Raw genomic sequence first — 27,804 nt, 5'->3', positions numbered from 1 at the left:
TCCCTTTCGTTTATCTCTGATTGCACTACAGTACCATGCTCCTAGTGAAATGTGCATAAGGATAGCAACATGCTCATCATGAGGAGGTGTAAGAAAACATATGCAATATGTTCATTTCACATACAAAAAATCCTGGAGTGTCTGGAGTCTCTTATAAAAGAAGTGGAGTCCTGTTTAGAGCATGATTTTTACTTTGAGTCTCTCTCCCCTCTAGGGCTGATTATGAATGTTTCCAGATTGAACTTTCCAAAAACTATGGGATGGCAGAGTGGCGAGAAGATGTCAAGAAGATCATGCTGAAGGCTGGCCTGCAGAGACTGCCCATTACCTTTCTATTCACAGACTCACAGGTACCAGAGTGTTATCAGAGTGGAATGGCTGAAAAAACAGGCATGCCTCTCAGCACTAGTTCCTGGGAAATTCTCCTCGAATTTTAAATACATGATGACTTCACTTTGAGCCAATCATATCCTTCTTTTCTTCAACATCCCGCCAGTCTTCTTTGATGTCATCACAGGAAATGAAAATTGGAATAGTTGTTTCCAGAGAGACACTCGGGTTCAATACATGCCAGGGCTGATTCTGCAGCTGTGGAATTCTCTTTGATGTCAGTGGGTTCCACTTGTGGGGTAACTAAAAAGCTGGGTCTGTTTTCATACCTGGGTTCTTGAAGTTAGGTTTCTAGCCATATTTAGACACTTCACTGGGAATTGATGTTCAAAGGTGCTGAGCAACATGAGATTACTTCTGTTTAGGTAGCTAAATGTGGATTTAGGTGCCTAACTTTGGGGATCCAAATTTGAAAACATTGGCCCATTTCTTTAAACTATAGTTTAATAATAACAAGGTCATATTTCAGAATTTCACCATGGATTGTGAGCTCTGCGAAATGGTTCTGTGTCCTCAGGAAATGGTTGAACGTTGTTTTGTAAATGTTGATACGTGCCAAGCATCATAGCACACTCCACTGGAAGCCAGTCAGCTTTACAAGGGATCTCCTATCATGGAAGCTGAGATATTTGGGGTTGTGATTTATATGACATCTGGAGAACCAGCTCTGTTATTACCACTATTTTTATTTTTCCATCTAGATTAAAAGTGAGTCTTTCCTGGAGGATATCAACAATGTGTTGAACTCCGGAGACATCCCCAATCTGTATGCCCCAGATGAGCAAGATCAGATCATGACTACTATGAAGCCAATCGTTCAGGACCTAGGGCAGCAGCCCACCAAGGCTAACCTGATGGCAGCATACACAGGACTGGTTCGCAGTAATATCCACATGGTCCTTTGCATGAGGTACGAGCCCTCCTAGCCTGTGGGTCAAATCGTGAAATGATGTTGGACCATAGAGCTGCCTAGACTAAGCACAAGGCGTCCTCTCAACTAGTGCACAATTAACCCATTTGTTCATGGTAATAATGTCTCTAAATAACACACTAATGCATTTGGGGCTCAGTTCCGCCACACCTACTCACATAAGTAGTACTTTATCCATTGATTTCAATGGGGCTACTTGAGGAGTAAGGTACTGCGCCCATGGTAAGGATTGCAGGATTGGGGCCTGGTGAAACAAACGCTACAATAACTTGCTCCAGATAGACTTAACATCAGTTTTACTTCTCAGATACCATCTTTTAAACTGAATATTCCTGTACTGTTGTTGTACTTCAGTAGCTCTCTGACAATCAAAGGAGGTGGATATCCCTGAATACCTTAAACCTTCCAAAGAGATACCTATCACTATTGCGATTCCTGCCAAGGGGTCAGTAGTAACCGTAGAGCACTGTATAGAGTGATCTCACTCCTCCTTCCTTTCTCCCCTCACGATTCATCCTGTAATATACTCCCTTACTAATTGCCTCACCTCCTCCTTATGCTGTTGGTGTATAGTATGCGTTAAGTGAGAGTCGGTATTTCACGACTCTTTGGAAGCTATTATAATGTGCCGTTCTCCATTCTCTCACCCTCAACCCAATCCTTGCTGCCTAGCCCTATTGGAGAGGTCTTCCGTGCACGGCTGAGACAGTTCCCCTCTCTAGTGAACTGCTGTACTATTGACTGGTTTAATGAGTGGCCTGCAGAAGCCCTGCAGTGTGTTGCATCTTCCTTTTTGCAAGAGATCCCAGACCTTGAAGCCACCTCTGAAGTTATAGATGGAATGGTAAGTGACATCCTTAAAATATAAGGCAGGGGTCCTGTGTATTCAACACGTATTTGTGCTGGATGATTGTTAGACGCAAGTGATGCAGGACGCATGTAAAAAGTCCTCATTTACCTTGTCATGGAGAAATATTTTCTGGTGGTCTGAGTGAAATTAGGAACTAACTTTGTTACAGTTTGAGATGGTCATCTCCTTTCCTTTTCTTATACTTCTATGCTATCTTGGCCTTCAGATGGGACTGCTTAGCCTTTCTCTCTCGTTGTAGCCCAATTGTATGTAAGGGAATAGTAGTTTGGCTACTTCTGTGCTCCTCTCCAAGTCTCGTGCCACTTACTTCAATTTTGCTGGTGCATATACCCTATAAAGGACGCTCCTAATAGATTGGTTGTCTTTTCCTGCTCCTTGTAGATTCAAGTGTGTGTAGCGATCCACCAGAGCGTAGCAGTGAAGTGCAAAGTGTACCTGGCGGAGTTGGCCAGACACAATTATGTCACTCCCAAGAGTTACCTGGAGCTCCTTGGCATCTTCACAGCCCTGATCGGGAAAAAGAAACAGGAGCTGAACACAGCGAAGAAGAGGATGAAGAGCGGCTTGGACAAGGTTGGTTCCTCAGAATCAGGGGAGCTTTGGGCTCCTGTCATCTATTTAATTGGTGTACTGTTTACAGCTAAAGATCCTGCAGCGATATCCCCTACTCTGCAAGCTGCTGCACTTCCGTTTACTCATAGTTATGCAATGAGAGAAAACATCTACATCTAGCTCATGCTAATATAGTGTGGGGCTTTTCCCCCCTCCTCAAGTGGCTAGTCCCCATCGAGGTTATATGAGCCTGCTACAGCCACTAAGCTTGTCCTTCAGCTCGGGTAGTAGGGGCTCATGTTTTTAGATCCAGAGGCCCCTGGGTTCAATCCCATCTGCCAGTGACCCATCTAGGATGCATACAAGCGCATGTGTTAAGGCTTAGAGTTGTTCCGAATTACCTGGACTGAAAACAGAACTTGAATGACCGTGAGCCACAAATGTGCCTTTTGAGAATCCAGAGCCATATTACTGGGGTCATGGCTGTGCAGCACATGGGCAGTAGCTGCCAGAGGCATTCTGCCTAGAGAGGAAAGCAGCCTCCACTGTTGCTGGGAGGACTGTATGTAGATGTGGCAACTACTAAACCTTTGCTAACATCTGGTGTGTTCTCCCCTGGCCATGTAACCCCTTTGGGGGTGTTTAGCACTGTGGGTGCCCTTATCTTGCTCGTGCGGAGTGCAAGCACATCCATTCTGGCTGTGCTCACTTTGTGTGGAAAGGGCAAAAGAACGTAAAAGGGGCTTTCCTTTCCCATTCACTCCCTGTGCAGCTGTTTGGGGTAGCTAGTATCTAACCCTGTGTCCTCCCACCCTACCACTGTGTGTATAAACTTTATACAATCCTGGAGCAGATTCTGAGCTTTCACGAGCACACGCTTGTCCTGTAGGCTTGAAAATAGGAGCAGCATTAGGACTAGAAACACCCCTGACCACAGCTTCAGTTCATTGCTTCTGCTCCCGAGAGCAATACTGCTTGCAAGGTGTGTTTTGCCAAATTTTCATAAGGGCCCTTTCACATAAGTTGTGTACCTGTGCAACAGACAGTTGCTCACACAAATGTTCCCAGCTCCACACAGATGTGAATATGTGCAACAGGAGCGCACCCATTTTGCAGGCAGCACTAGGTGCCTAGAGCTGAAAACGTGACCCATCCATCAGATACTGTGAAGTTATTTCACAATTATATTAATTTAAAAGGGCATTCGCGAGCCCTCTGCAAGCACCCACTCATTGTCAGACACCATGCAGCCAATTCCATCCCTGGGGGCAATATTCCTGACCTTCACTTCACCTTCTCAAATGCTATGGCATCGTATTACCTTGGCGTTCACTGAACACGGTACCTGAGGGACTGAATCGCTCTCGCTTCCTCTAGCTACTGCGAACAGCAGAAGATGTAGCAAAGATGCAGGAAGAGCTAGAATCAGCACGTCCCCTTCTGGCAGAAGCAGCCAAAGACACACTGGCAACCATGGAACAAATAAAGGTACAGAGACACAGCCTTTCCTCCAGCAAATGGTGCAGAGGACACAGGAAAAGTTAGGTGGGGTATTTTACACTTTAGAAACAGATTATTCTCCTTTCTCCCTCCCCACTCCCTATAACATGGTATAATTGACGTTAATATGCGGCTCCTTGAATAGGCACCGACTCCGGGGCTGGAGCTACAGGCGACAACTTTCCAATATGCTGGCTCTGCCACAGGCCCTGCCCCCACTCCACCCCTTCCCACCTCCTCCCCTGAGCCTGCCATGCCCTCGCTCCTCCCCTTCCCTCCCCCCCCCCCCCGAGCCTCCTGCACGCCACGCAACAACTGATCAGGAGGTGCAGGGAGGGAGGGGGAGGCACTGATCGGCGGGGCTGCTGGTGGGCAGGAGGCACTGGGAGCGGGGTTGGGGTGAGTTGATGAGGGGCTGCAGATGTATTACTGTGGCCCTTTGGCAATGTACATTGGTAAATTCTGGCTCCTCCTCAGGCTCAGGTTGGCCACTCCTGCTTTAATCTTTCTCGTGGCTCTTCTCTGATCCCTCTCCAATTTATCAACAGCCTTCTTGAATTGTGGGCACCAAAACTGATACAATATTTCAGCAGCAGTCACACCAGTGCCAAAAACAGAGGTAAAATGACCTCGCTACTCCTACTTGAGAGTCCCCTGTTTATGCATCCCAGAATCACATTAACTCTTTTGACCACAGCATCATAGAGGGAGCTCATGTTCAGCTGATTATCCACTGCAACCCCCAAATCTTTTTCAGAGTCACTGCTTCCCATGATAGAATCTGCCATCCTGTAAATATGGCCTACAGTCTTTGTTCCTAGATGTATACATTTACATTTAGCTGTATTAAAATGCATATTGTTTGTTTGTACCCTGGCAAGCTAGAGCTCTCTGGATCAGTGACCTGTCCTCTTCACTATTTCATACTTTCCCTATTTTTATCATCTGCAAACTTTATCAGTATGATATTATGTTTTCTTCCAGGTCATTGATAAAAAAGTTAAACATCATAGGGCCAAGAACTGATCCCTGTGGGACCCTATTAGAAACAGACCTGTCGATGCCTGTTTCCCATTTACAGTTACATTTTGAGACCTATCAGTTCGCCAGTTTTTAATCCATTTAATGTGTGCCGTATTAATTTTGTATCATTCTAGTTTTTTAATCAAAATGTCATGCAGTACCAAGTCAAACACCGTATGGAAGACTAAGTATATTACATCAATACTGTTACTTTTCTCAACCAAACTTCTAATCTCATCAAAAAAAGATAAAGTTAATTTGACAGGATCTATTTTCCATAAACTCCTGTTAATTTGCATTAATTATATTACTCTCCTTTAGTTCTTTGTTAATTGAGTCTTGTATCAGCCACTTCATTATTTTGCCTGGGATCAATGTCAGGCTTACAGGCGTATAATTACCCGGGTCGTCCTGTTTATCCTTTTTAAAAATTGGTACAATATTTGCTTTCTTCCAGTCTTCTGGAAATCCCCCAGTGCTCCAGGATTTACTGAAAATCAACATTAATGGTCCAGGGAGCTCCTCAATCAGCTCTTTTAAACTTCTTAGATACAAGTTATCTGGACCTGCTGATTTCAAAATGTTGATCTTTAGTAGGTTCTGTTTAATAGCCTCCAGAGCTACTAGTGAATGGAAAGAGTGTTATCACCATATGATGAGACTGCACCATCCGTTTCCCCCCCAAATATAGATAGAAATATTAATTGAATATTTCTGCCTTTTCTGCATTATTGATAATTCACCCATTTCCATCTTGCAATGATCCAATACCAGTAGCAGGATTCTTTTTGTTCCTTTTAAAAACATCCTTTATTATTTGAATGTCAGGCACAGTCAGCCATATGAGCATTCTGTCAATGCATCCCCAAGTACTTGGTATAGAGCATATAAAGTGTTTTTTATCATGACCATGTGTAACCAATACCATGCTGAGCCAGGCACTTCACAGTTAGGAGCCTTGAAACTCACGATTGCCCTCTGCTGGAGACCTGGTATTGATGCTGAGCTCTGTAATTGTGGCTCTACTTTTCTTTGAGAGAGACAGGTGCTCCTCAAGTGGCCCTGGTCTACACTAGGACTTTAGGTCAAATTTAGCAGTGTTAAATCGATGTAAACCTGCACCCGTCCACACAATGAAGCCCTTTATTTTGACTTAAAGGGCTCTTAAAATCGATTTCCTTACTCCACCCCTGACAAGTGGATTAGCGCTTAAATTGGCCTTGCCGGGTCGAATTTGGGGTACTGTGGACACAATTCGACGGTATTGGCCTCCGGGAGCTATCCCAGAGTGCTCCATTGTGACTGCTCTGGACAGCACTCTCAACTCAGATGCACTGACCAGGTAGACAGGAAAAGAACCGCGAACTTTTGAATCTCATTTCCTGTTTGGCCAGCGTGGCAAGCTGCAGGTGACCATGCAGAGCTCATCAGCAGAGGTGACCATGATGGAGTCCCAGAATCACAAAAGGGCTCCAGCATGGACTGAACGGGAGGGATCTGATCGCTATATGGGGAGAGGAATCCGTGCTATCAGAACTCCGTTCCAGTTTTCGAAATGCCAAAACCTTTGTCAAAATCTCCCAGGGCATGAAGGACAGAGGCCATAACAGGGACCCGAAGCAGTGCTGCGTGAAACTTAAGGAGCTGAGGCAAGCCTACCAGAAAACCAGAGAGGCGAACGGCCGCTCTGGGTCAGAGCCCCAAACATGCCGCTTCTATGATGAGCTGCATGCCATTTTAGGGGGTTCAGCCACCACTACCCCAGCCATGTTGTTTGACTCCTTCAATGGAGATGGAGGCAACACGGAAGCAGGTTTTGGGAACGAAGAAGATGATGATGATGATGATGAGGTTGTAGATAGCTCACAGCAAGCAAGCGGAGAAACCAGTTTTCCCGACAGCCCGGGACTGTTTCTCACCCTGGAACTGGAGCCAGTACCCCCTGAACCCATCCAAGGCTGTCTCCTGGACCTGGCAGGCGGAGAAGGGACCTCTGGTGAGTGTACCTTTTAAAATACTATACATGGTTTAAAAGCAAGCATGTGAAAGGATTAATTTGCCCTGGAATTTGCGGCTCTCCTGGATGTACTCCCAAAGTCTTTGCAAAAGGTTTCTGGGGAGGGCAGCCTTATTGCATCCTCCATGGTAGGACACTTTACCACTCCAGGCCAGTAACACGTACTTGGGAATCATTGTACAACAAAGCATTGCAGTGTGTTTGCTGGCGTTCAAACAACATCCATTCTTTATCTCTCTGTGTTATCCTCAGGAGAGTGAGATATCATTCATGGTCACCTGGTTGAAATAGGGTGCTTTTCTTCAGGGGACACTCAGAGGAGCCCGTTCCTGCTGGGCTGTTTGCCTATGGCTGAACAGAAATGTTCCCCACTGTTAGCCACGGGGAGGGGGGAGGGTTGAGGGGGTAGCCACACGGTGGGGGGAGGCAAAATGCGACCTTGTAACGAAAGCACATGTGCTATGTATGTAATGTTAACAGCAAGGTTTACCCTGAAAGAGTGTAGCCACTGTTTTATAAAATGTGTCTTTTTAAATACCGCTGTCCCTTTTTTTCTCTCCACCAGCTGCATGTTTCAAGGATCACAGGATCTTCTCCTTCCCAGAGTCTAGTGAAGATTAGAAAGAAAAAAAAACGTACTCGTGATGAAATGTTCTCTGAGCTCATGCTGTCCTCCCACACTGACAGAGCACAGACAAATGCGTGGAGGCAAATAATGTCAGAGTGCAGGAAAGCACAAAATGACCGGGAGAAGAGGTGGCGGGCTGAAGAGAGTAAGTGGTGGGCTGAAGACAGGGTTGAAGCTCAAATGTGGCGGCAGCGTGATGAGAGGAGGCAGGATTCAATGCTGAGGCTGCTGGAGGATCAAACCAGTATGCTCCAGTGTATTGTTGAGCTGCAGCAAAGGCAGCTGGAGCACAGACTGCCACTACAGCCCCTGTGTAACCAACCGCCCTCCTCCCCAAGTTCCATAGCCTCCACACCCAGACGCCCAAGAACGCAGTGGGGGGGCCTCCGGCCAACCAGCCACTCCACCACAGAGGATTGCCCAAAAAACAGAAGGCTGGCATTCCATAAATTTTAAAGTTGTAAACTTTTAAAGTGCTGTTTGGCATTTTCCTTCCCTCCTCTACCACCCCTCCTGGGCTACCTTGGTAGTCATCCCCCTATTTGTGTGATGAATGAATAAAGAATGCATGAATGTGAAGCAACAATGACTTTATTGCCTCTGCAAGCGGTGATCGAAGGGAGGAGGGGAGGGTGGTTAGCTTACAGGGAAGTAGAGTGAAACAAAGGGCGGGGGTTTCATCAAGGAGAAACAAACAGAACTTTCACACCGTAGCCTGGCCAGTCATGAAACTGGTTTTCAAAGCTTCCCTGATGCGTACCCCCTCCCGTGCTCTTCTAACCGCCCTGGTGTCTGGCTGCGCGTAACCAGCAGCCAGGCAATTTGCCTCAACCTCCCACCCCACCATAAACGTCTCCCCCTTACTCTCACAGATATTGTGGAGCACACAGCAAGCAGTAATAACAGTGGGTATATTGGTTTTGCTGAGGTCTAAGTGAGTCAGTAAACTGCGCCAGCGCGCCTTTAAACGTCCAAATGCACATTCTACCACCATTCTGCACTTGCTCAGCCTGTAGTTGAACAGCTCCTGACTACTGTCCAGGCTGCCTGTGTATGGTTTCATGAGCCATGGCATTAAGGGGTAGGCTGGGTCCCCAAGGATAACTATAGGCATTTCAACATCCCCAACAGTTATTTTCTGGTCTGGGAATAAAGTCCCTTCCTGCAGCTTTTGAAACATAACAGAGTTCCTGAAGATGCGAGCATCATGGACCTTTCCCGGCCATCCCACGTTGATGTTGGTGAAACATCCCTTGTGATCCACCAGAGCTTGCAGCACTATTGAAAATTACCTCTTGCGGTTTATGTACTCGCCGGCTTGGTGCTCCGGTGCCAAGATAGGGATATGGGTTCCGTCTATGGCCCCACCACAGTTAGGGAATCCCATTGCAGCAAAGCCATCCACTATGACCTGCACATTTCCCAGGGTCACTGCCCTTGATATCAGCAGATCTTTGATTGTGTGGGCTACTTGCATCACAGCAGCCCCCACAGTAGATTTGCCCACTCCAAATTGATTCCCAACTGACCGGTAGCTGTCTGGCTTTGCAAGCTTCCACAGGGCTATCGCCACTCGCTTCTCAACTGTGAGGGCTGCTCTCATCTTGGTATTCATGCGCTTCAGGGCAGGGGAAAGCAAGTCACAAAGTTCCATGAAAGTGCCCTTACGCATGTGAAAGTTTCGCAGCCACTGGGAATCATCCCAGACCTGCAACACTATGCGGTCCCACCAGTCTGTGCTTGTTTCCCGAGCCCAGAATCGGCGTTCCACAGCATGAACCTGCCCCATTAGCACCATGATGCATGCATTGGCAGGGCCCATGCTTTCAGAGAAATCTGTGTCCATGTCCTGATCACTCATGTGACCGCGCTGACATCGCCTCCTCGCCCGGTATCGCTCTGCCAGGTTCTGGTGCTGCATATACTGCTGGATAATGCGTGTGGTGTTTAATGTGCTCCTAATTGCCAAAGTGAGCTGAGCGGCCTCCATGCTTGCCTTGGTATGGCGTCCGCACAGAAAAAAGGCGCGGAACGATTGTCTGCCGTTGTTCTGACGGAGGGAGGGGCGACTGATGACATGGCTTACAGGGTTGGCTTCAGGGAGCTAAAATCAACAAAGGGGGTGGCTTTACATCAAGGAGTATTTCAGGCAGGACTTCTCCGAGGGTTCCAATAAGAAATGGTGCACCTAAGTTATTGTTCTTATTGGAACAAAGAGGTTAGTCTGGTCTCTGATACATGGCTAGATTTACCTCACTGCACCTTCTCTGTGAGTGACTGCAGTGTGACCTAGAGGAATGAGTCCCCTAGACGGGGGAGGGGAGGAAGCAAATGAGTACAAAACAAATCTGGTCTATTTTTTGTTTTGGTCCACTCCATCTATCTTTTACATCTTTGGCTGGCAGCAGACAGTGCAGAAGGACTGCAAGCCATCCACATCTCATGGCTGCTCAGCAGAAGACAGTGCTGTAAGACTGCTAGCCATCCTCATCTCTTGCCTGCCTGGCAGAAGATGGTACAGTACGACTGCTAGCAATGCGTATCGCCTGCCTGCTCACCATAAGATGGTTCAATAGGACTGACTGCAGGACTAAAGAGAATGACCTGGTCAAGTCACTCCAAATTTAGTCCCTGCGCCCATGTGTGCCCAGGCGCTCCTGGCCAACGTGGCCAGGAGCACCTCGGACATGACGATGACGGCTACCAGTCCTATTGCACCATCTGCTGCCACAAGGCAATGGGTTGCTGCTACTGTGTAGCAATACAGTACCGCGTCCAGCACCCAGGAGACATACGGTGACTGAACCGAGCGGGCTCCATGCTTGCCGTGATATGGCGTCTGCACAGGTAACTCAGGAAAAAAGGCGCGAAACGATGTGGTCTGCCCTTGCTTTCACGGAGGGAGGGAGGGAACGGGGGCCTGACGATATGTACCCAGAACCACCCGTGACAATGTTTTAGCCCCATCAGGCATTGGTATCTCAACCCAGAATTCCAGTGGGCAGCGGAGACTGCGGGAACTGTGGGATAGCTACCCACAGTGCAATGCTCCGGAAGTCAACTCTAGCCTCAGTACTGTGGAAGCACTCCGCCAAGTTAATGCACTTAAAGCATTTTCTGTGGGGACACACACACTTGAATATATAAAACCGATTTCTAAAAAACCGACTTCTATAAATTCGACCTAATTTCATAGTGTAGACATACCCTAAGGCTATACCCAGCAAGATATGGTAAATCAGCCTGATCACACATAATAAGCTGCTCAAGTTTGCAAACAAGCCTAGATCTATCGTGGCCCTGTGTGACAGTCATTTTCAATCTATTTATTTTCCCCACACCTCTTATTTAATTGATCCACTCATAAGAAAGCCCCTGCTTCCATTGCATTTCCCAAGTGTTTTTTTAAACCACGCAAGACTGAAGCTATTAAAAAGCCTAGGTACAATCAGAAAAGGGACTTTAACAAGGCACTTCTTTTTTCTCAGAGCTGTCACTTAGGTGTGTCGCAATTCATGTCTGCTCACTGTGCTGCCAAAAATAAGCATTTACTGCAGTTTACGCCTGCAGAGCAAACGCAGCTATGGGAAACGGAGCTGGAGTCTCTTCCGGCTCATCCATCATCAGAGCAGTGACATAAATGTCAGCTAAAAAATCTGTACTGCTACCAGCAATGCACAAACTAGAATAGACTCCCATGCTTGCATTCAGATTCCAGTATGAGTCTGTGATGCTCGAGTAGGAGAACACATCTTGTACCCTGTGCAGATTTCATCAGGCATCAATAACTCTCTCTCTCTCTCACACACACACACACACACACACACACAGTCGTGGGAAACGCTGGATGTTGTCAATGAAACCAAGGCCCTGAGCCGAGCAGCACAGGTGCATCGGCTCAGGCCTTTGGAAAACGGTGTTCTTGTTCTGAGTCTGTGTCTGGCACTGCAGGTGGACACGGCCGTGGCAGAGGAGACGCAAAATGCTGTGCGGGCTGAAGAGATGAAAGCCAAAGTGAAAGCTCAGACAGCCCAGGCCATTGCAGACGATGCCCAGAAGGACCTGGCCGAAGCTCTCCCTGCACTGGATGCTGCTCTAGCCAGCCTAAGAAATCTTAACAAAAATGATGTCACGGAGGTAATAGAAGGTGGAGGGATTAATGCTTTTCGCGAGTATATCTTTCTTGTGCAGCCCTCTCTGAATCGCTGTGTCAATGAGTGCCCCTAGGCACTGTGCTATGGAGCAAGGCTGCATCATAGCTGTAAAGGATACCAGCAGGAGAATCTATACATATGCACAAATCTGCAGTTTCCCCAGCCAATCTCCTTTCTGAAGCCATGACTGGGTTCTAGCATTCAGGATTCCCAGTCCTTTAAAAAACGTAAATTACATTTTTTAGAGCCTTACCTTGCTGAGACACCAAGCTGCTTCACAGTAATGTTTACTAATGTGAATCCCCATCTTTAGACAAGATGAGCCAGGGGAATAACAGTGGGTAGGGCCCTACCAAATTCATGGTCCATTTTGGTCAATTTCACTGTGGTAGGACTTTAAAAATCATAAATTAAATGACTTCAGCTATTTAAATCTGAAATTTCACAGTGTTGTAATTGCAGGGGTCCTGACCCAAAAAGGAGTTGTGGGCGGGTCGCAAGGTTATTGTAGGGGGAGTTGTGGTACTGCTATCCTTATTTCTGCGCTGCTGCTGGCCAGAGAGTGGAGGCTGCTGGCCAGGAGCTCAGCTCTGAAGGCAGAGCCACCACCAGCAGCAGCACAGAAGTAAGGATGGCCTGGTATGGTATTGACCACCCTTCTGCACTACTGCATGCAGAGCTGGGCCCTCAGTCAGCAACTGCTACTCCCTGGCCACCCAACTCTGAAGGCAGGAGCGCAGAAGTAAGAGTGGTATGGAAAATATTTCGACCCTTACTTCTGCACTGCTACTCTGCTCTCCAGCCACCCAACTCTGCAGAAGTGAGGGTGGCAATACCACAACCCAGCCTAAAGTAACCTTGTGACCCCCCCCCAACTCCCTTTTGGGTCAGGACCCCCAATTTGAAAAATGCTGGTCTCTTCTGTTAAATCTGTATAGCATAGGGTAAAAGCACACAAAAGACCAGATTTTGCAGGGGGAGACCAGATTTCATAGTCTGTGACGTGTTTTTCAGGGCCGTGAATTTGGTAGGGCCTTAATGGGATTTGGAGCAGTTATATTGAAGTCACCATTTCAAAACCAGCCCAGGCAAACAGTGATCAAAGAGTTGGCTACCAGGTGAAAGCATTTTAGAGGCTTTGCAAAATGGATCTAAGTGAGCTAATGACATTAGGAACTGGACCAGCATCCACATAGAATTATAGGACTGGAAGGGACCTTGAGAGGTCATCTAGTCCAGTCCCCTGCACTCATGGCAGGACTAAGTATTATCTTGACCATCCCTGATATCTCTAACCATCATCAAAAGCAGCAGCCCCTGACCCCCTAAGGCAAGGGATGAACAGTCATATAGGTTTGGCTAGCTGTACACACCTAAGTGGTCTTATCTCAGCAGGGACAGCTGGCTCCTAAACAGTCCAATCACTTCACAGTCTAGATGCAGACTATTAAACAGCAGCTTTGGTCACAGGCCTCTCACTCCTAGCTGGTACATGCAGCTAGCTGGTCTGCCTTCAGTATTTTTAGGCTGTCTATAGGACACCAGGGATGATGTGTTATTGTGACCAGCTGCCAACTGTCCACAGCATCATGGTATAATAGGCCAGTCAGATCAGGTTTGGAGGGTTAATAGCAGGGCAGCATAATGTAGCTTGCACTGCTGCTACAGGAGCTCTCTCTTTTCTGGCCAGAGAGGACTTCAAAGTAGATGCAGGCTTGAGAAGCTGGACACTAAATATCCTTTTAAAAAAGGAGGAAGTGAACAGAATTAACATGGTTTAACATAATTCAATAAGTGTCTTTACTTTAGAGTTAACCATGGAGAAAGGAGGCCCATTCCTGATTTCAGTAGGTGAGTGTGCCAAGCAAGCCCACCGTCAAAGCTCTGAACTAAGCCACACGTTTCAGCTCTGGAGCAGTACAGGAAGAAGGTCTTTAGCAGATGGCCTTGGGAAACAAAGGGAAATAAGCTCACCTTGAAACCCCTGCTCCCCATTTCCTTCACAGGTTTGGAGCAGCAGGGGAGAGGAGACAGACGAAACCAGGAAGGACAGAGACAGATACATGCCCCTTCCCCATGATTATGAATCAATATCTCCTTAGGAAAATACCATGAAACATGCCTTTATTTTTTACCTGTCCACTGCTGCCCCACTCACACAATCCTTCCAGCCAGCTGTATCCCACTGCACTGGGAGAGGAGCAGAGAATTCCAGGCACCCACCCCTCTCCTGGTCTGCCCGCTCAGTGCACTCCCCTCCTGACCCCTCAGCCTTCATGGGCATAATGCAGAGTTCTTGTGAGGTTTCCCCACTGTGAATCATGGAAGAACGTTACCTTCTCTTCAGTGGCCTATGCACCATGAGAAACCCACCCAACCTCAGTGTGACAGATTTTATACATGGTTGGGGCAGGTTTCCACCCCAGTGTAAACCCCAAGTACTAGCCCCATGTGAAATTTGATCTTTTTGCTGTGAGGAGGAGAACAGGACAAAGTAATATGTAACTTATCAGCATAGCAAGGATCTCTGTGATTCTCCACCCTTTGGGGCAAACGCTTCCAGAACAGGCAGCAAAAATCTCCTCAACCTGCCCCCTGGGGTGCTGGGTGGGGTTGTTCCATTGCTGAGCCCTAGGAGAAGGCCAAGGCCTGTTTCTCCAGCTGCTGCACCACCTCCCTCAGCCGGTTGGCATCATGGAAGAAGTGCACGTAGAGATTGCGCTCTGTCTGCTGGAAGTGGGTCTGCAGGGATTTCCGTTTGGCCTTCAGGTCACTCAGGAGGTCCATCAGCATCTGATAGAGTTTGGCCTGTGTGGCATAGAGTTGCTCGATAGGCTCAGCCAGCTCCTGCAGGGAAAGAGGAAAAACCCAACTGTGTTGTGGAAGTGTAGGAAAGGAAAATCTTCCTCCTGCTACAGTAATGAATCATGGAGCGGCAGGAGAAAGCAGCTCCACACCAGCCTATCAGGATACCCTGTAATCTAAAGGGGATGCTGCAAGCAAAATACAGATGCCTCTGCAACATGACCCATGGCTGCTGATTGGCTGGCAAGGTCACATGATTTTAGAAGGCCACCAGAGAGGCCATGTGAAGATGACACCACCCCAGGGGTTGGGGGTCCTTGCACACCTGAGCATTCAGCAGTAGTTGGTTGGAGTCACTATACATTATCTTATAGAGCATCTCATTATCAGACTCCAGCATGGGGAGCTGGGCTGGGGACACTGCAAGCTGCACTTCCAGCATCCTCTGCTCCTGGCGCAGGCGCGAGCCACGGCTTGCCAGCGTCTCATAGGTGCGGAAGAGTTCCTTCTCCTGGCCCTGCTTCTCCAGCATCTCCCAGAGCCTGAGAGAGGGGAAGAGACAACACAAGAGTGAGGGCACCAGCCAGAGCTAAGGAGCAATGATTCCCTTGGGGACTGGATGGAGCTAGCACCCCCACATCTCTGGAAGCCCATCAGATTTTGCAGAATTTAAGCCTTCATTTAAAGAGTGTGACTAGCTCTAACAGTTGTGAATAGGAAAGTGCCCAGATGCAGTAGGGTCTGCCTGAACCTCTAGGCAGAGAAGATAGTGGCTCCGAGTGAACTACACCCATTCATCTCAATGGGGATGTGCAATCTCTCAATGCCCACGAAAGCAAATCAGGCACACACCTAGGGATTGCCAGACTGGATTGGAACCATGATCAGTCCATTCCATTGTCTCCTTGCCAACAGTAGTCCACACCCAGTGCTTCATAGAAACTTCAACTGTCCATTACCAGGTTCTGCCCACAGAGGAAGTTTCTGTGTTGGCAAAGGTGTTCCAAATAGCTGTACTACCTTCTGGCTGGGGCATGCCCTCTCTTTGGCTGAATGCATGCCTTTATTGATGCATAAGGAGGGAGATGGGTGTGAAAGGTCCATGCTCCTCCCCATGCCCCCAGCTCTGCATCCATCTGGCAGAAATGTCTGCATCGTTGGCGCTAGACAATTTTTGGTGCAAACCTGCAGAGGAACAGTTTCATTTTGTAAGACTGATAAGTCAAACAGGGAGCTTATCACCACCCAGTTTCTGGCCCTTCCCCTTGTATTATGAGGGGGTAGAAGGAAGCAATAGATTTGCCTTTTATAGACTATTCATTATTTTGTATCCATCAGACCTCCTCTTCTCCTCTTTTCTAAAGATCTCTTCATATGGCAGCATCTCCAGGTCTCTAATAATTTATGACCTACTCCCCCACTGATGGGCATCACTCCTCCTCCCCAGCTCCAAGGCAGAGCCATCTTTACCGTATGGTGGTGACATCTCTGGGATCTATCAGAGTGCGTGGACAGATCTTGATGTACAGGCTGGAATCCTCAAAGCAGGCAAGCCGCCTTTGAAGATTGGCGCTGGCTTCCTGCAGGACAGCTACCATCTCTTCCAGACAGGTCCCCACCTGCTGCTGCTGCTGCTTCTCCAGCTTCAGCTGTAGTCCCAGCAGCTCCAGGCGGCTGTGCTGGGCCATCAGCTGCCCTGCAACCTCTTCCTGCTTCAGGGTGGTGTACCCAAGGTGAACTGCTTCCCCATCGAGCTCTGCTTGCAGGACAGGCAAGTGAAGGAGGCGAGCAGTGGCCTGAAGGAGGGGCATAAGGTGTTGGGTTTGGGTCTGGTCTATGTCACTTTGGAGGGTGCACAGCTGCTCCTGGAAGGTGGCTATGCGAAGGCTGAGCTCATCCTCCACCACCTGCAAAGCAGAGCACAACCAAGAGACATGCACTCAGATATGAAAGGTCTTCCTGCACTCTGCAAAAGCAGCCCTGGACAGAGTTTTATCTCCCCTTGTAATATATACTGGCTCCTACCCACACCTAAATCAGAGGTTTTTCCCATGGCCCATGTGCCAGTGCTACTGGAAGGGTAGAGGACGGGAGCAGAGAGAGGGGAGCAGACCCCTACCTTGTTCTCTTTGCTGCTCTTCAGGGCCCTCTCTGCCCACTGCAGTCCAGCCCAGATACCATCAACTTCTGCTGAGGTGATGATTAGCTCTTTCTGGCTACAGATGTAAGCCAGTGCCATGCGCTCCAGCTCCTCCTGGTAGCTGCCTAGGCTCTCTAGGAGCTTGGCTTCAGGACCCTCCATGCTCGCCAACAACATTACGTGGGCAGCTTCTGCTAGTCCCTTCACCATTTCCTGGCAGCTGTCCTGACCATATAGGGCTTCCACACCCACAGCCTCTGCTTTGGGGCCATTGTCCTCTTCTGGCAAGGATTTCTGGGGGAGCCCTGCCACTGTCTCCCTGACCAGCTCCTCCTGGGTCTCTACACCCACTTTGGGATCTGCCACACACTCATTGAGACTCCCAGTGTTCCCTGGCAGCACAGTCTGAGCTAAACCTGCCAGGGCCTGAGTGTCCAGCTTTGCTTGGGGGCTGCTCTGTCTCTTCACTCCCTGTAAGCCTGCCCCCTCAACATCTGGAGCCTGGGTGGTGCCTGGCAGTGCCTTCTGGATGAACGCCCCTAAAGCCCTTGTAGCCAGCTCCTCCAGCTCCATGTAGTGGCCCAGATCTGCCTCAGACATCAGCACCAGAAGCCTCCCATTCCCAGCTTCCCTGTACCACTCCGCAAGCTGATTTGCTGCCTTGCAGACCTGGCTCAGAACACTGTTGGTTTGAGAGTTCTCCATCTCCAAGTCCAGCTGGGCCTTTCTCAGCGCCCTGCCCACCTTCCTTTCCTTGTCTGCCAAGTGGCACAGCTGCTGCTTCAGGCTAGCCACGTGGATCTGGAGCTTGTTGCGCCGTCGCAGCTGGCAGGCACTATGGCTATGCAATGCCTGTGCCTCTCGCTCCAGTGCCTCCAGGGGCAGAGCCTCATCCTCTGACATGGCACCCTTCAACTGCGGGCATTGGCAGCAGGTTTGCAGCACCTGCTCTAGGGCTTCACCTTCCAGAATAGGCTTCCCTGAACTGAGGAGGGCCTGATAGGCTTCCACTTCCCCAGGACTCAGTACGTTCTCCTCCCCCACTGTGTTACAGAACCACTCGAGGAACTGCTCCGTCTTGGGACAGTCAAAGAGCCAGTCAAAGTCCTTCTCATGAAGGGCATCAGCCTTGGGGTAGACAGTCTTCAGGGTCTCCACAAACTCTGCCCCTCTATTGACCGTGTCCAGTAAGAAGCCCCTGGAGCGTCTCCGGGTAAACATGGCAAGAGTGGTTAATGCTGAAGAAAACAAAAGACATGGCATATTTATCATAGAATCATAGAATCATAGAATATCAGGGTTGGAAGGGACCCCAGAAGGTCATCTAGTCCAACCCCCTGCTCAAAGCAGGACCAATTCCCAGTTAAATCATCCCAGCCAGGGCTTTGTCAAGCCTGACCTTAAAAACCTCTAAGGAAGGAGATTCTACCACCTCCCTAGGTAACGCATTCCAGTGTTTCACCACCCTCTTAGTGAAAAAGTTTTTCCTAATATCCAATCTAAACCTCCCCCACTGCAACTTGAGACCATTACTCCTCGTTCTGTCATCTGCTACCATTGAGAACAGTCTAGAGCCATCCTCTTTGGAACCCCCTTTCAGGTAGTTGAAAGCAGCTATCAAATCCCCCCTCATTCTTCTCTTCTGCAGGCTAAACAATCCCAGCTCCCTCAGCCTCTCCTCATAAGTCATGTGCTCCAGTCCCCTAATCATTTTTGTTGCCCTTCGCTGGACTCTCTCCAATTTATCCACATCCTTCTTGAAGTGTGGGGCCCAAAACTGGACACAGTACTCCAGATGAGGCCTCACCAATGTCGAATAGAGGGGAACGATCACGTCCCTCGATCTGCTCGCTATGCCCCTACTTATACATCCCAAAATGCCATTGGCCTTCTTGGCAACAAGGGCACACTGCTGACTCATATCCAGCTTCTCGTCCACTGTCACCCCTAGGTCCTTTTCCGCAGAACTGCTGCCTAGCCATTCGGTCCCTAGTCTGTAGCTGTGCATTGGGTTCTTCCGTCCTAAGTGCAAGAGTTTATGTTTCTAAGTTTCTGTTATTCCCCCCCAACAAAGGCACAACACTCCCACAGCTCTGCTCAGCAGCCACCATCTGTGCAAAACTCTCTGGCTCCAGCTCCAAGAAGGACTCCAATCAGTCTCTTCTTCAGTTTGGAAGACAAAGCACTGAGTTCAGGACACACCTTCCAGCAAACCCAACCCCCAGGGCAGCAAGAGATCAATAGGAAAACCCACATCTCCCAGGGAGTAAAGCAGTGAAGCCACCCTCACTGCCCATTGTCTCAGGCCTAAAGGCTGAACCCATCTGAACACACTAGGTCTGTGTGGTTTCTAATGAAGGCAGATCATATAGCTACCATGCAGTAGCACTTACAGCCCTAAGGAAACTGGAGAGACATCCATCCCAAAGGATCAAGGGCAGGCTCCTGGTAATACTCACCAGCACTATCCTTCCCACTCAAATCTACCAGCCCCCTAAAATCAGCACAGTACTTGAGGGCCTCACTTAAATGAGTCTTTCCTCATCAATCATGCTGATTTCACCTGTAGCCATGAGGACCCCACTCCCACCCCCTCCTGGATCAGAAGCCACACCTGCTGGCTCAGGTGAGATGCTTCACCAATCACTGTATTCAGTAATAATTTTGCCCGTGGCCTTAGCACTGAAAGAACGACAAAGCAGAAACCCCAAACCCTGTAAGACAGACTGTGTAGCCTTAACAAAAAGGAGGGATAATTACATAGGGGTAGGAAATCATAACATGCATGCTAAGGTTCTGATTAGGTATAGGCAGTAGTTAGGTTATATCACACACCACTGAGGTCACTAGCTAGTGATATAATGTGCCTCACATTGCTATTTTACAGAGTGAACGAATAAGCAGTATGCATAAAATCTGCTTGTATGTTAAACACAAGTCAGCATGTGAGTGAGAGATCCTGAGCTGGGGGAATGGCTATAGCAATGAAACAGAGAATCCTGCCAAATAGAGACAATCAGCTCTTACACTGTTGGGCTCAGCAAACGCAGATTAAAAGGGACACTGTAGAGTTCACCATCATGGGGGAAGTGGTGTCTGGCAATCTGAACAGAGGACTTGGTGTTTCCCTGGATGTGGTTCCTGGCTGTGCCACTGACTGACTCTGTGGCCTTGGGCAAGTTGCTCCACCCCTCTACGTGCACTGTATGGAAGGTCGTGGTAAGAAATTCCACTTTGGATAGTATTTGATAATAATACAGGATTCAGTCCCCTCCCTGCGTCAATAGCTGGACTGGGCAAACTGCTGTTCCCTAGTGCTAAGAGAAGGAGTTACATCTCCACATTGGTGCCATGAAGAGACAGCTCCTGCTGCCCATCACCACCCCTGCGAAGAAGACCCTTCTGCAAACACAGGGACCATATAAACAGAGACCACCTTTTGAGGCCTACAAACAAGGAGACAGAGTTAAAGCTCCTAGTGCTCAATTGCTCAGCCCTTATGTGGTGTCAGCACAATCTATTTTTGGCATGCAATAGTTGCCAATATGCAGTGCCGAAAATCAGGTTAAGGGCTGTGCTGACCCACTCCCCATCTTACAGGGACACTTACTTTTTCTAGGTGCGAGCTATGCAGAGGCCTCCCGTTGGGGTGAAGATGGTGATTGAAGCTGTCTGTATTATGAAAGGAATCAAGCCCAAGAAAGTGGCTGGAGACAAGCCAGGCTCTAAGGTGGATGACTACTGGGAGCCGGGCAAGGGTCTTCTTCAGGACCCAGGGAAGTTCCTGGAAAGCCTGTTTAAATATGATAAGGTAAGTAATGGCAGAAGGAGGGGGGATAGTCGTGCAATTGGAACTCAGGGATCTGACCACCCTTGAGTGCCCCAAAAGTGAGAGGTGATGTGTTAGGCCTACAGAGCAGAGAGCTGATGTTATGGGTGATGGTATTATGTCAGAAACAGATCATTGAAGCCAACTTTCAACTCAGAAGCCACTAAGGGAAGTAAATTTTAAGGAGTGTGAAGGGAATGCTAGGATACATAGCCTAGGGTGGGGATTCACTTTTGCTAGATCATCAGTGGTTCTTGCGTGGTTTTGTTGTCTGACCACCTTGAGCAACAAGAAATTATTAAATACATAATAAATTTCCCCTTCTGATTCTCTCCTTGCCTTGCTCAGGAGCAGCGTTGGAGCACACAGAACTGCAGTTCTAGAAAGGTGGTTTCCTAGTCTTGCACCAGGAGATGAACAAGGAGCCATCATGCCTCTGTGCTGCAACAATTTATTTTGTAAAGCTCTTAAGTGTCAGCAACACAGAAACATAACTGTCCAGTCCAGAGCCCAGTGGGTGCAGTGCTTGGGAAATCCAGGCTCACAAGCAGTCTTGGATCTCTCACTACATTGCAAGTGGAACTGAGATTCCATAGCTTTCTTGGGGTCTAGCAGGAGGATGATTATCTGCTCACTACCCCCAGGTTTCTGGTTAGCTGGTTCAGTCAGCAGCAGTGACAAAATAGGAGTCCAAGTGTTCCCCCTCCTGGTGGGAGGATAACTGTAACTCTCGCTGTGGTCTGGCAGGAATAGGGGAGTTAGAGGCTGAAAAAAGGTCAGTGAGGACTGTGTCTGAGGATATGGGAGATGCTTGCAGCCCTGTTTGAACTGGCCTGCATTTAGTACCCGACATAGCAAGGAAAGACGTTCACTTACAGGGCTTGTGACGGGGACTAGGATAACACAAAAATAAAGAGAAACACAGTTATTTTAGCCAGATTTTCCTGTTCTACAAAAACCTGCTTAACCACAAGAGTGTTTTTCTACAGCCACAAAGACAATCAGAGGGAATAAATAAACAGAGACTGATTCACCTTTGTCCCAAAAACCAGCGAGGGAAGGGCACCAGTATGGAAAGAAGGGCAGCACACACACTGTTCCACACAACAGCAGCATGGGATTTCACACTGTCATTCCCATAGCACTCTAAGCCCTTCACTGTATCACTGCGGGATCTCCCACTGGACCCCTACTACTCTCAGCCCTTTGCTCACCATCTTTCACCCCTCTCCCCATCATTCCTTCCAGGACAACATTGCAGATACAGTGATTAAAAACATCCAGCCGTATATTGACAATGAGGAGTTTCAACCAGCAGCTATAGCCAAAGTGTCCAAAGCCTGCACCTCCATCTGCCAGTGGGTGCGGGCCATGCACAAATACCACTTTGTGGCCAAAGGAGTGGAACCAAAGCGGGTAAGAGCATTGCTTGTGTGTGACATACAGGATACATGGCACCTGGTGAGCCTGGAACAAGGGCTTGCCTACATTTACAGTGCTGCACCCATGCAGCTGTGCTGCTGTAGAGTGTAGTGAAGATGCTACTTATGCTGATGTGGGAAGGTACTCCACCTCCCTAAGAGGTGGTAGCTGTGTTGACAGGAGAAGCCCTCTCATCAACATAGCACTGTCTACATCAGCGTTTAGGTCAGTAAGTCTGCATTGTTCAGAGGTGTAGCTTTTCCATTAAAGTGAATGAGACTTACAGCCCTTTCTAGTGGGAGGTAGTGAAAACTGCCAGCCACATGGGAGAGACCAAAGAGTATTTAAAAATGAACAGAACAAACTTCCTGGCACAGCATGGCTTTACCAAAGAGTCTGAGCCCAAGCGCGGGGAACCAGGTATGAAATGTCAGCCCAGAACAGTCCCTCTGGAGGAATACAGCAATCCCAGCAAAATCCTTTATCCCAAACATTCCCAAAACTAATACTTTGACCAGTGTAAACCGTATGTAAAGGAGCTCCCCCACGTCCCACTTGTATAGGATGACTATGAGCCGCCAATGTGATATGGCCGTGAAAAAAGCTAATATGGTCTTGGGATGCATCAGGCGAGGTATTTCCAGTAGAGATAAGGAGGTGTTAGTACCGTTATACAAGGCCCTGGTGAGACCTCACCTGGAATACTATGTGCAGTTCTGGTCTCCCATGTTTAAGAAGGATAAATTCAAACTGGAACAGGTACAGAGAAGGGCTACTAGGATGATCCGAGGAATGGAAAACCTGTCTTATGAAAGGAGACTCAAGGAACTTGGCTTGTTTAGCTTAACCAAAAGAGGGTTGAGGGGAGATATGATTGCTCTCTCTAAATATATCAGAGGGATTATTTGAGCTCAGTACCAATGTGGACACAAGAACAAATGGATATAAACTGGTCATCGGGAAGTTTAGACTTGAAATTAGACAAAGGTTTCTAACTATCAGAGGAGTGAAGTTTTGGAATAGCCTTCCAAGGGAAGCAGTGCGGCCAAAAGACTGATCTGGCTTTAAGATTAGACTCGATAAGTTTATGGAGGAGATGGGGTGATGGGATAACATGATTTTGGCAATTAATTGATCTTTAAATATTCATGGTAAATAGGCCCAATGGCCTGTGATGGGATGTTAGATGGGGTGGGTTCTGAGTTACTATAGAAAATTCTTTCCTGGGTATCTGGCTGGTGAATCTTGCCCATATGCTCAGGGTTTAGCTGATTGCCATATTTGGGGTCGGGAAGGAATTTTCTTCCAGGGCAAATTGGAAGAGGCCCTGGAGGTTTTTCGTCTTCCTCTATAGCATGGGGCACGGGTCACTTGCTAGAGGAGTCTCTGCTCCTTGAAGTCTTTAAACCAAGATTTGAGGACTTCAATAGCTCAGACATTGGTGAGAGGTTTTTCGCAGAAGTGGGTGGGTGAGATTCTGTGGCCTGCGTTGTGCAGGAGGTCGGACTAGATGATCATAATGGTCCCTTCTGACCTTAATATCTATGAATTTTAACTTAATGCTCTGTACTGGGGGGGGGGCAGGGAGGAAGGGGAATGCAACCCAGGGCCAGGGGTATCAATCAACATAGCTCCACTGAAGTCAGAGCAATGCTGATTTACACCCATGGAGGAGCTAGTCCCTGAATCCTGCTTTACTACTTGGCTTGTGGACTGCAGTAGCCATCTGGAGACTGAGCAGGCAGTTGGGTGGGAATTGAAAAAAAGTTATAAAATCATCACATCCCAGCACAAAATCTATTCCTCCATCCTTTACAGTGATGGAAGCGAAGAACACCAGCGATCTTTCATTTGCTTGTCAAAATAATTACATGCCCAGGCCAACTGGAGAGTTTGAGAAGTTACTCCAGAAATTCCCCCCACCCCCCATCCCATTACAACAAGTTCCACCCCTTTGGAGGTTGTCAAGCAGTGATCCAAGAGCATCTCAGCTGGATCCTCAGCTGGTGTAACTCTGATTTACAGCAGCTGAGGAGCTGGCCCACGTCTCCCTCTAGCTGTAAGAACCAGCTGGTGGCTTTTTTCAGGGGTAAAGAGTTGATGTGGGTTTAGACTATTGCGTTTGGTGGCGAGGCAGACACTGCTCTGTGCCCACAGAGGGCTTACCTTCCCCTCCTCAGCACATGCACTCTGGAAGGGGTAAGGTCACAGGGCCCTGGCGTGATGCGGGGGAAAGTTTAGATGCCATATTTGTCATTGGATTTTTTGTACAGAAGGTAAAATGTAGTTTGTGGTTTAGAGACAATTGTGGTCTAGGGGGCTACACTGGGATTGGGGATTATTCTTTCATTCTAATCCTGGATCAGACAGCAGCTCTTTTGTGAGCTTGGGTAAATCACCATGTATCTGCTTCCGTTTCCCTATATATCAATGGATGATAATACTCACCTGTCTTTAGGGGAGTTTGAGGAGTAATTAGTTGATATTTGTGTAGTGTTTTGAACATGGAAAGTGCTACCATTGTATTATTATTATTTTAGTTCCTATGGAATATTCTCTTTTCAAGCACCTTATTGGAGAGGTCTTGGTGCTGCATTTCCTGGTTAGAGCTCCCCAAACATCCATTTGTCACCATTATGTACAGTCTGTTTTCTCTGTAGAGTCAGGATTTCGGGGGAGGGGAGGAGTAACATAAGTAACAGTGCTTAACTCATGTCTGTGGCTGCTACTACTAACAGCAAATCAGGCTCTACCAGCCAGGGGTTAATATTGGTAGACCTGCCCCTGAAAGATATTGGGCCCCCAGCTCTTTCCCCCAGTGGTTTCAGAGGGACCTGGGAATGCTCAGCATCTTTGAACCTCAGGCTGTTTATTTGGGTGCCTAAACACTAAAGTATGTTCTTAACATTAAACACCCTATTAGCCCAAGTGGCTTGGCCAAGGCAGTGATGAATTAACCTATGCGTTGGATGAGCTAAAGCCCATGGTACCTTGGAGATAGGATAGTGGGAAAGCTGTAGCATTCTGGGGTGGGGTTGCTGAATTCTGACTGCATAGCATAAATAGCCTAGGTAGTTCTCATGAATATAGTCCAGCTCTAAGCACTCTCCCTTGGTGGATGGAAGTCCGATCTGGAGTTCCAGTGCATCTTCTCTTTTCACAGCAAGCCCTGCGGGAGGCAGAAGAGGACCTGCAGGTCACTCAGAAGATCCTTGATGAAGCCAAGGACCGCCTGAGAGAAGTGGAGGATGGCATTGCCACGCTGCAGGCCAAGTACAGGAACTGCATCGCCAAGAAGGAAGAACTGGAGATGAAGTGTGAGCTGTGTGAGCAGAGGCTGGGCCGGGCTGACAAGGTGAGGGACAGAGCCAAGTTCCGACGCCAATTCCATGGCAAACATGCTTTTGGCATATTCCTTACTAGTAATGAGACATTTGCGGGGGGCTCATGGGGCTAACAATAAAGGTCTCATCTCTACATGTTGCTTCTAATGGCATTTTCTGCCACACAGCTCATGCCAGTAACAGGATAGACCCACCGGGCCAGATCCTGGCCCCATCTGTGACAACACAAAGGGGTTAGGAAGCCGGTTTAAACACCCAGCTGCTGATTGCTCTGGCATGGGAGAATCCCTGGGTGACAAAGCTGTCTTCCACCACCTTCCGTCCCAGCCCCAGTGTGGAGAGTGTGCCTGAGATAGGCCAGGGGCAGGACGAAAGCATCACTAAGCCCTGGTGATATGCAGCGTCTGGGGGGCCATTGCGGCTGATCATAGTTTAAAAGAGTTGTTGGAGCTGTGGCACAGCTAGGGCACTCCTCGTAGGGATGTGGGCCATAGGAATGGGGCTGTGCTATGAGAAAGCTGGCTGGTGATCTGATGTGTGTGGTGATTCCACAGTTAATTAATGGACTGGCAGATGAGAAGGTGCGCTGGCAGGACACAGTCCAGAACCTGGATTATATGATCAACAATATCGCAGGAGATGTGCTGATTTCAGCTGGCTTCGTGGCATACTTGGGCCCTTTCACAGTAAGCAGATAACAGGAACTCTTTCTTTGAAGGATCTGAGTACAGCTTTCCACCTCTCTTAAACCCAAGGTCTAGAATTCAGCCTCTCTTCTTTGTTGGTAGATCAGCTTCCAAAAGCTGAAGAGAAAAGCAGATCACTGGGGCAAATTCAGCTCTCAATGATGCCAAGGCAGTTGCACTGAAGTTGAAGGGACTGTGCTAGTGTTACACCACAGAACTCAGGTGCCCAAGAACTTCTCAGGCTCACTACAGTTATCCAGTTCAGTAATCTGACTGCCTGTGGGGTTCCCAAAAGCATATTCTCTATGTCTGACCCTTAAAGAGGGAAATTTCTGATGCAATTTGAAAGATGTGACCAGCAAGTCTAAACCCTGTTGAGGCTGTGCCATGGAGCATGCATGCGGCAACCAGGCAAATGGGCCTCAAGTTTCCCCTTGGCCTGTTGAAGAGGTTAGGCTGAGCCATGGAGCTGGATTTGAACATGAACAGCAGTAGGAGTGTTGATTTTAAAAGCAAATCAGGCCAATGCATAATTCACACTAGTGTCTAGCTGATGGAGCTTTGCTTCCCTTGGCAGGGCCAGTACCGCACAGCACTATGTGAGGACTGGCTAAAGAAACTGGAGGAACACAATGTCCCGCACACCAGTGAGCCAAGCTTGATAAGCACTCTGGGAGACCCAGTGAAAATCAGATCATGGCAGGTATGTGGTGGACAAAAGCATTAATGCAAACTGATGCTCTACATCACCCAAAGAGCCCCCTTCACAATGGGAATCCTGAAGTGGCTGGTTATGGTGACTTTAGAGCTCTTTTGAGCAGTATAAAGGAACTTTAATGTGGTGGAGGACCTGGCCCCGGTCTCTCCACTTCTGTAGCACAGCTCTGTGTCATCACATAGTTCCTTCCACAAAAGCAAGACTGGATCCTGTTTAAACACTGCTGGTGCTGGCAAGGCTCTAACGCAGCTTCCCTAATAGTGAGGAGAGGGCTTTCTGGTGAGAGTGATGTGTTAGACCATGCTTGGGGATCTAGCCTAAAAAATGGTTTGGCTAGTACATTTTCTCAAGAAAAGAATCACTGTCCTCCCTGGTCAGAGAAGCATTGTTAGAACCTTGCTAGCTGCAACCATGTTTGTGTGGTTGTAGTTGGCCAGGTTCTGAGTCCAGTGTGTATAGGACACTTGTGAGTTACCCAGATGTGTGTATCAGATGTTAATGTGCTGCGAGATGGATAGCTCTGCAGTTTATCAAACACTGAACTGTGGCAGGAAAGAATGCCTATGTTGTAAGACACAGTTGCTGTTAGACATCTGATGTGCCTTTTCGGCTGTGATCAGATTGCCGGCTTGCCTAATGACACCCTGTCTGTGGAGAATGGAGTAATAACACAGTTTTCACAGCGCTGGACTCACTTCATAGACCCCCAGGGACAAGCCAACAAATGGATCAAGAACTTGGTAAGGGTTTCTACCACTCTTGACAAAGGGGTAGCTAAGTTTGCTGGGATCCTT

The 27,804-nt window shown here is 48.1% G+C and overlaps 2 protein-coding genes across 3 annotated transcripts in view; one reads left to right on the top strand and one right to left on the bottom strand.

Moving 5' to 3' along the window:
* The window catches only part of DNAH1 (dynein axonemal heavy chain 1), a 141,332-nt gene that overhangs the window by 85,645 nt on the left and 27,883 nt on the right, over positions 1-27,804 (top strand). For both annotated transcript variants that reach the window (XM_073352527.1, XM_073352533.1), the window contains 12 exons: positions 215-350; positions 1,092-1,300; positions 1,994-2,165; positions 2,574-2,765; positions 4,122-4,232; positions 11,864-12,049; positions 20,631-20,822; positions 22,089-22,256; positions 25,426-25,617; positions 26,161-26,292; positions 26,870-26,995; positions 27,631-27,750. In XM_073352527.1, the coding sequence (XP_073208628.1) occupies positions 215-350; positions 1,092-1,300; positions 1,994-2,165; positions 2,574-2,765; positions 4,122-4,232; positions 11,864-12,049; positions 20,631-20,822; positions 22,089-22,256; positions 25,426-25,617; positions 26,161-26,292; positions 26,870-26,995; positions 27,631-27,750 (1,936 nt within the window). The remainder of the gene's footprint in view (positions 1-214; positions 351-1,091; positions 1,301-1,993; positions 2,166-2,573; positions 2,766-4,121; positions 4,233-11,863; positions 12,050-20,630; positions 20,823-22,088; positions 22,257-25,425; positions 25,618-26,160; positions 26,293-26,869; positions 26,996-27,630; positions 27,751-27,804) is intronic.
* Positions 14,698-18,274, bottom strand: LOC140914530 (HAUS augmin-like complex subunit 3). The gene is made up of 4 exons (XM_073352543.2): positions 16,991-18,274; positions 16,342-16,778; positions 15,197-15,413; positions 14,698-14,913 (listed from the first exon to the last, which is right to left on the bottom strand). Exons 1-4 carry the CDS (start codon positions 18,272-18,274, stop codon positions 14,698-14,700), a joined length of 2,154 nt encoding a protein of 717 aa, XP_073208644.2.

This window comes from Lepidochelys kempii, chromosome 7, assembly GCF_965140285.1.
Source record: "Lepidochelys kempii isolate rLepKem1 chromosome 7, rLepKem1.hap1, whole genome shotgun sequence".
NCBI lineage: Eukaryota > Metazoa > Chordata > Testudines > Cheloniidae > Lepidochelys > Lepidochelys kempii.
The sequence above is the reverse complement of the archived record's forward strand: the minus strand, read 5'-3'. Positions and strand labels throughout refer to the sequence as shown.

Bases quoted from the DNA above. Each gene is read 5' to 3' on its own strand.
- LOC140914530 (XM_073352543.2), bottom strand. From the start codon at position 18,274: ATGCCATGTCTTTTGTTTTCTTCAGCATTAACCACTCTTGCCATGTTT. The intron at 15,414-16,341 runs GTAAAGATGGCT...CCCCTCTCTCAG, and splicing joins AGAGATGTCACCACCATACG to GCTCTGGGAGATGCTGGAGA. The intron at 14,914-15,196 runs GTGTGCAAGGAC...CTTTCCCTGCAG, and splicing joins AACTACTGCTGAATGCTCAG to GAGCTGGCTGAGCCTATCGA.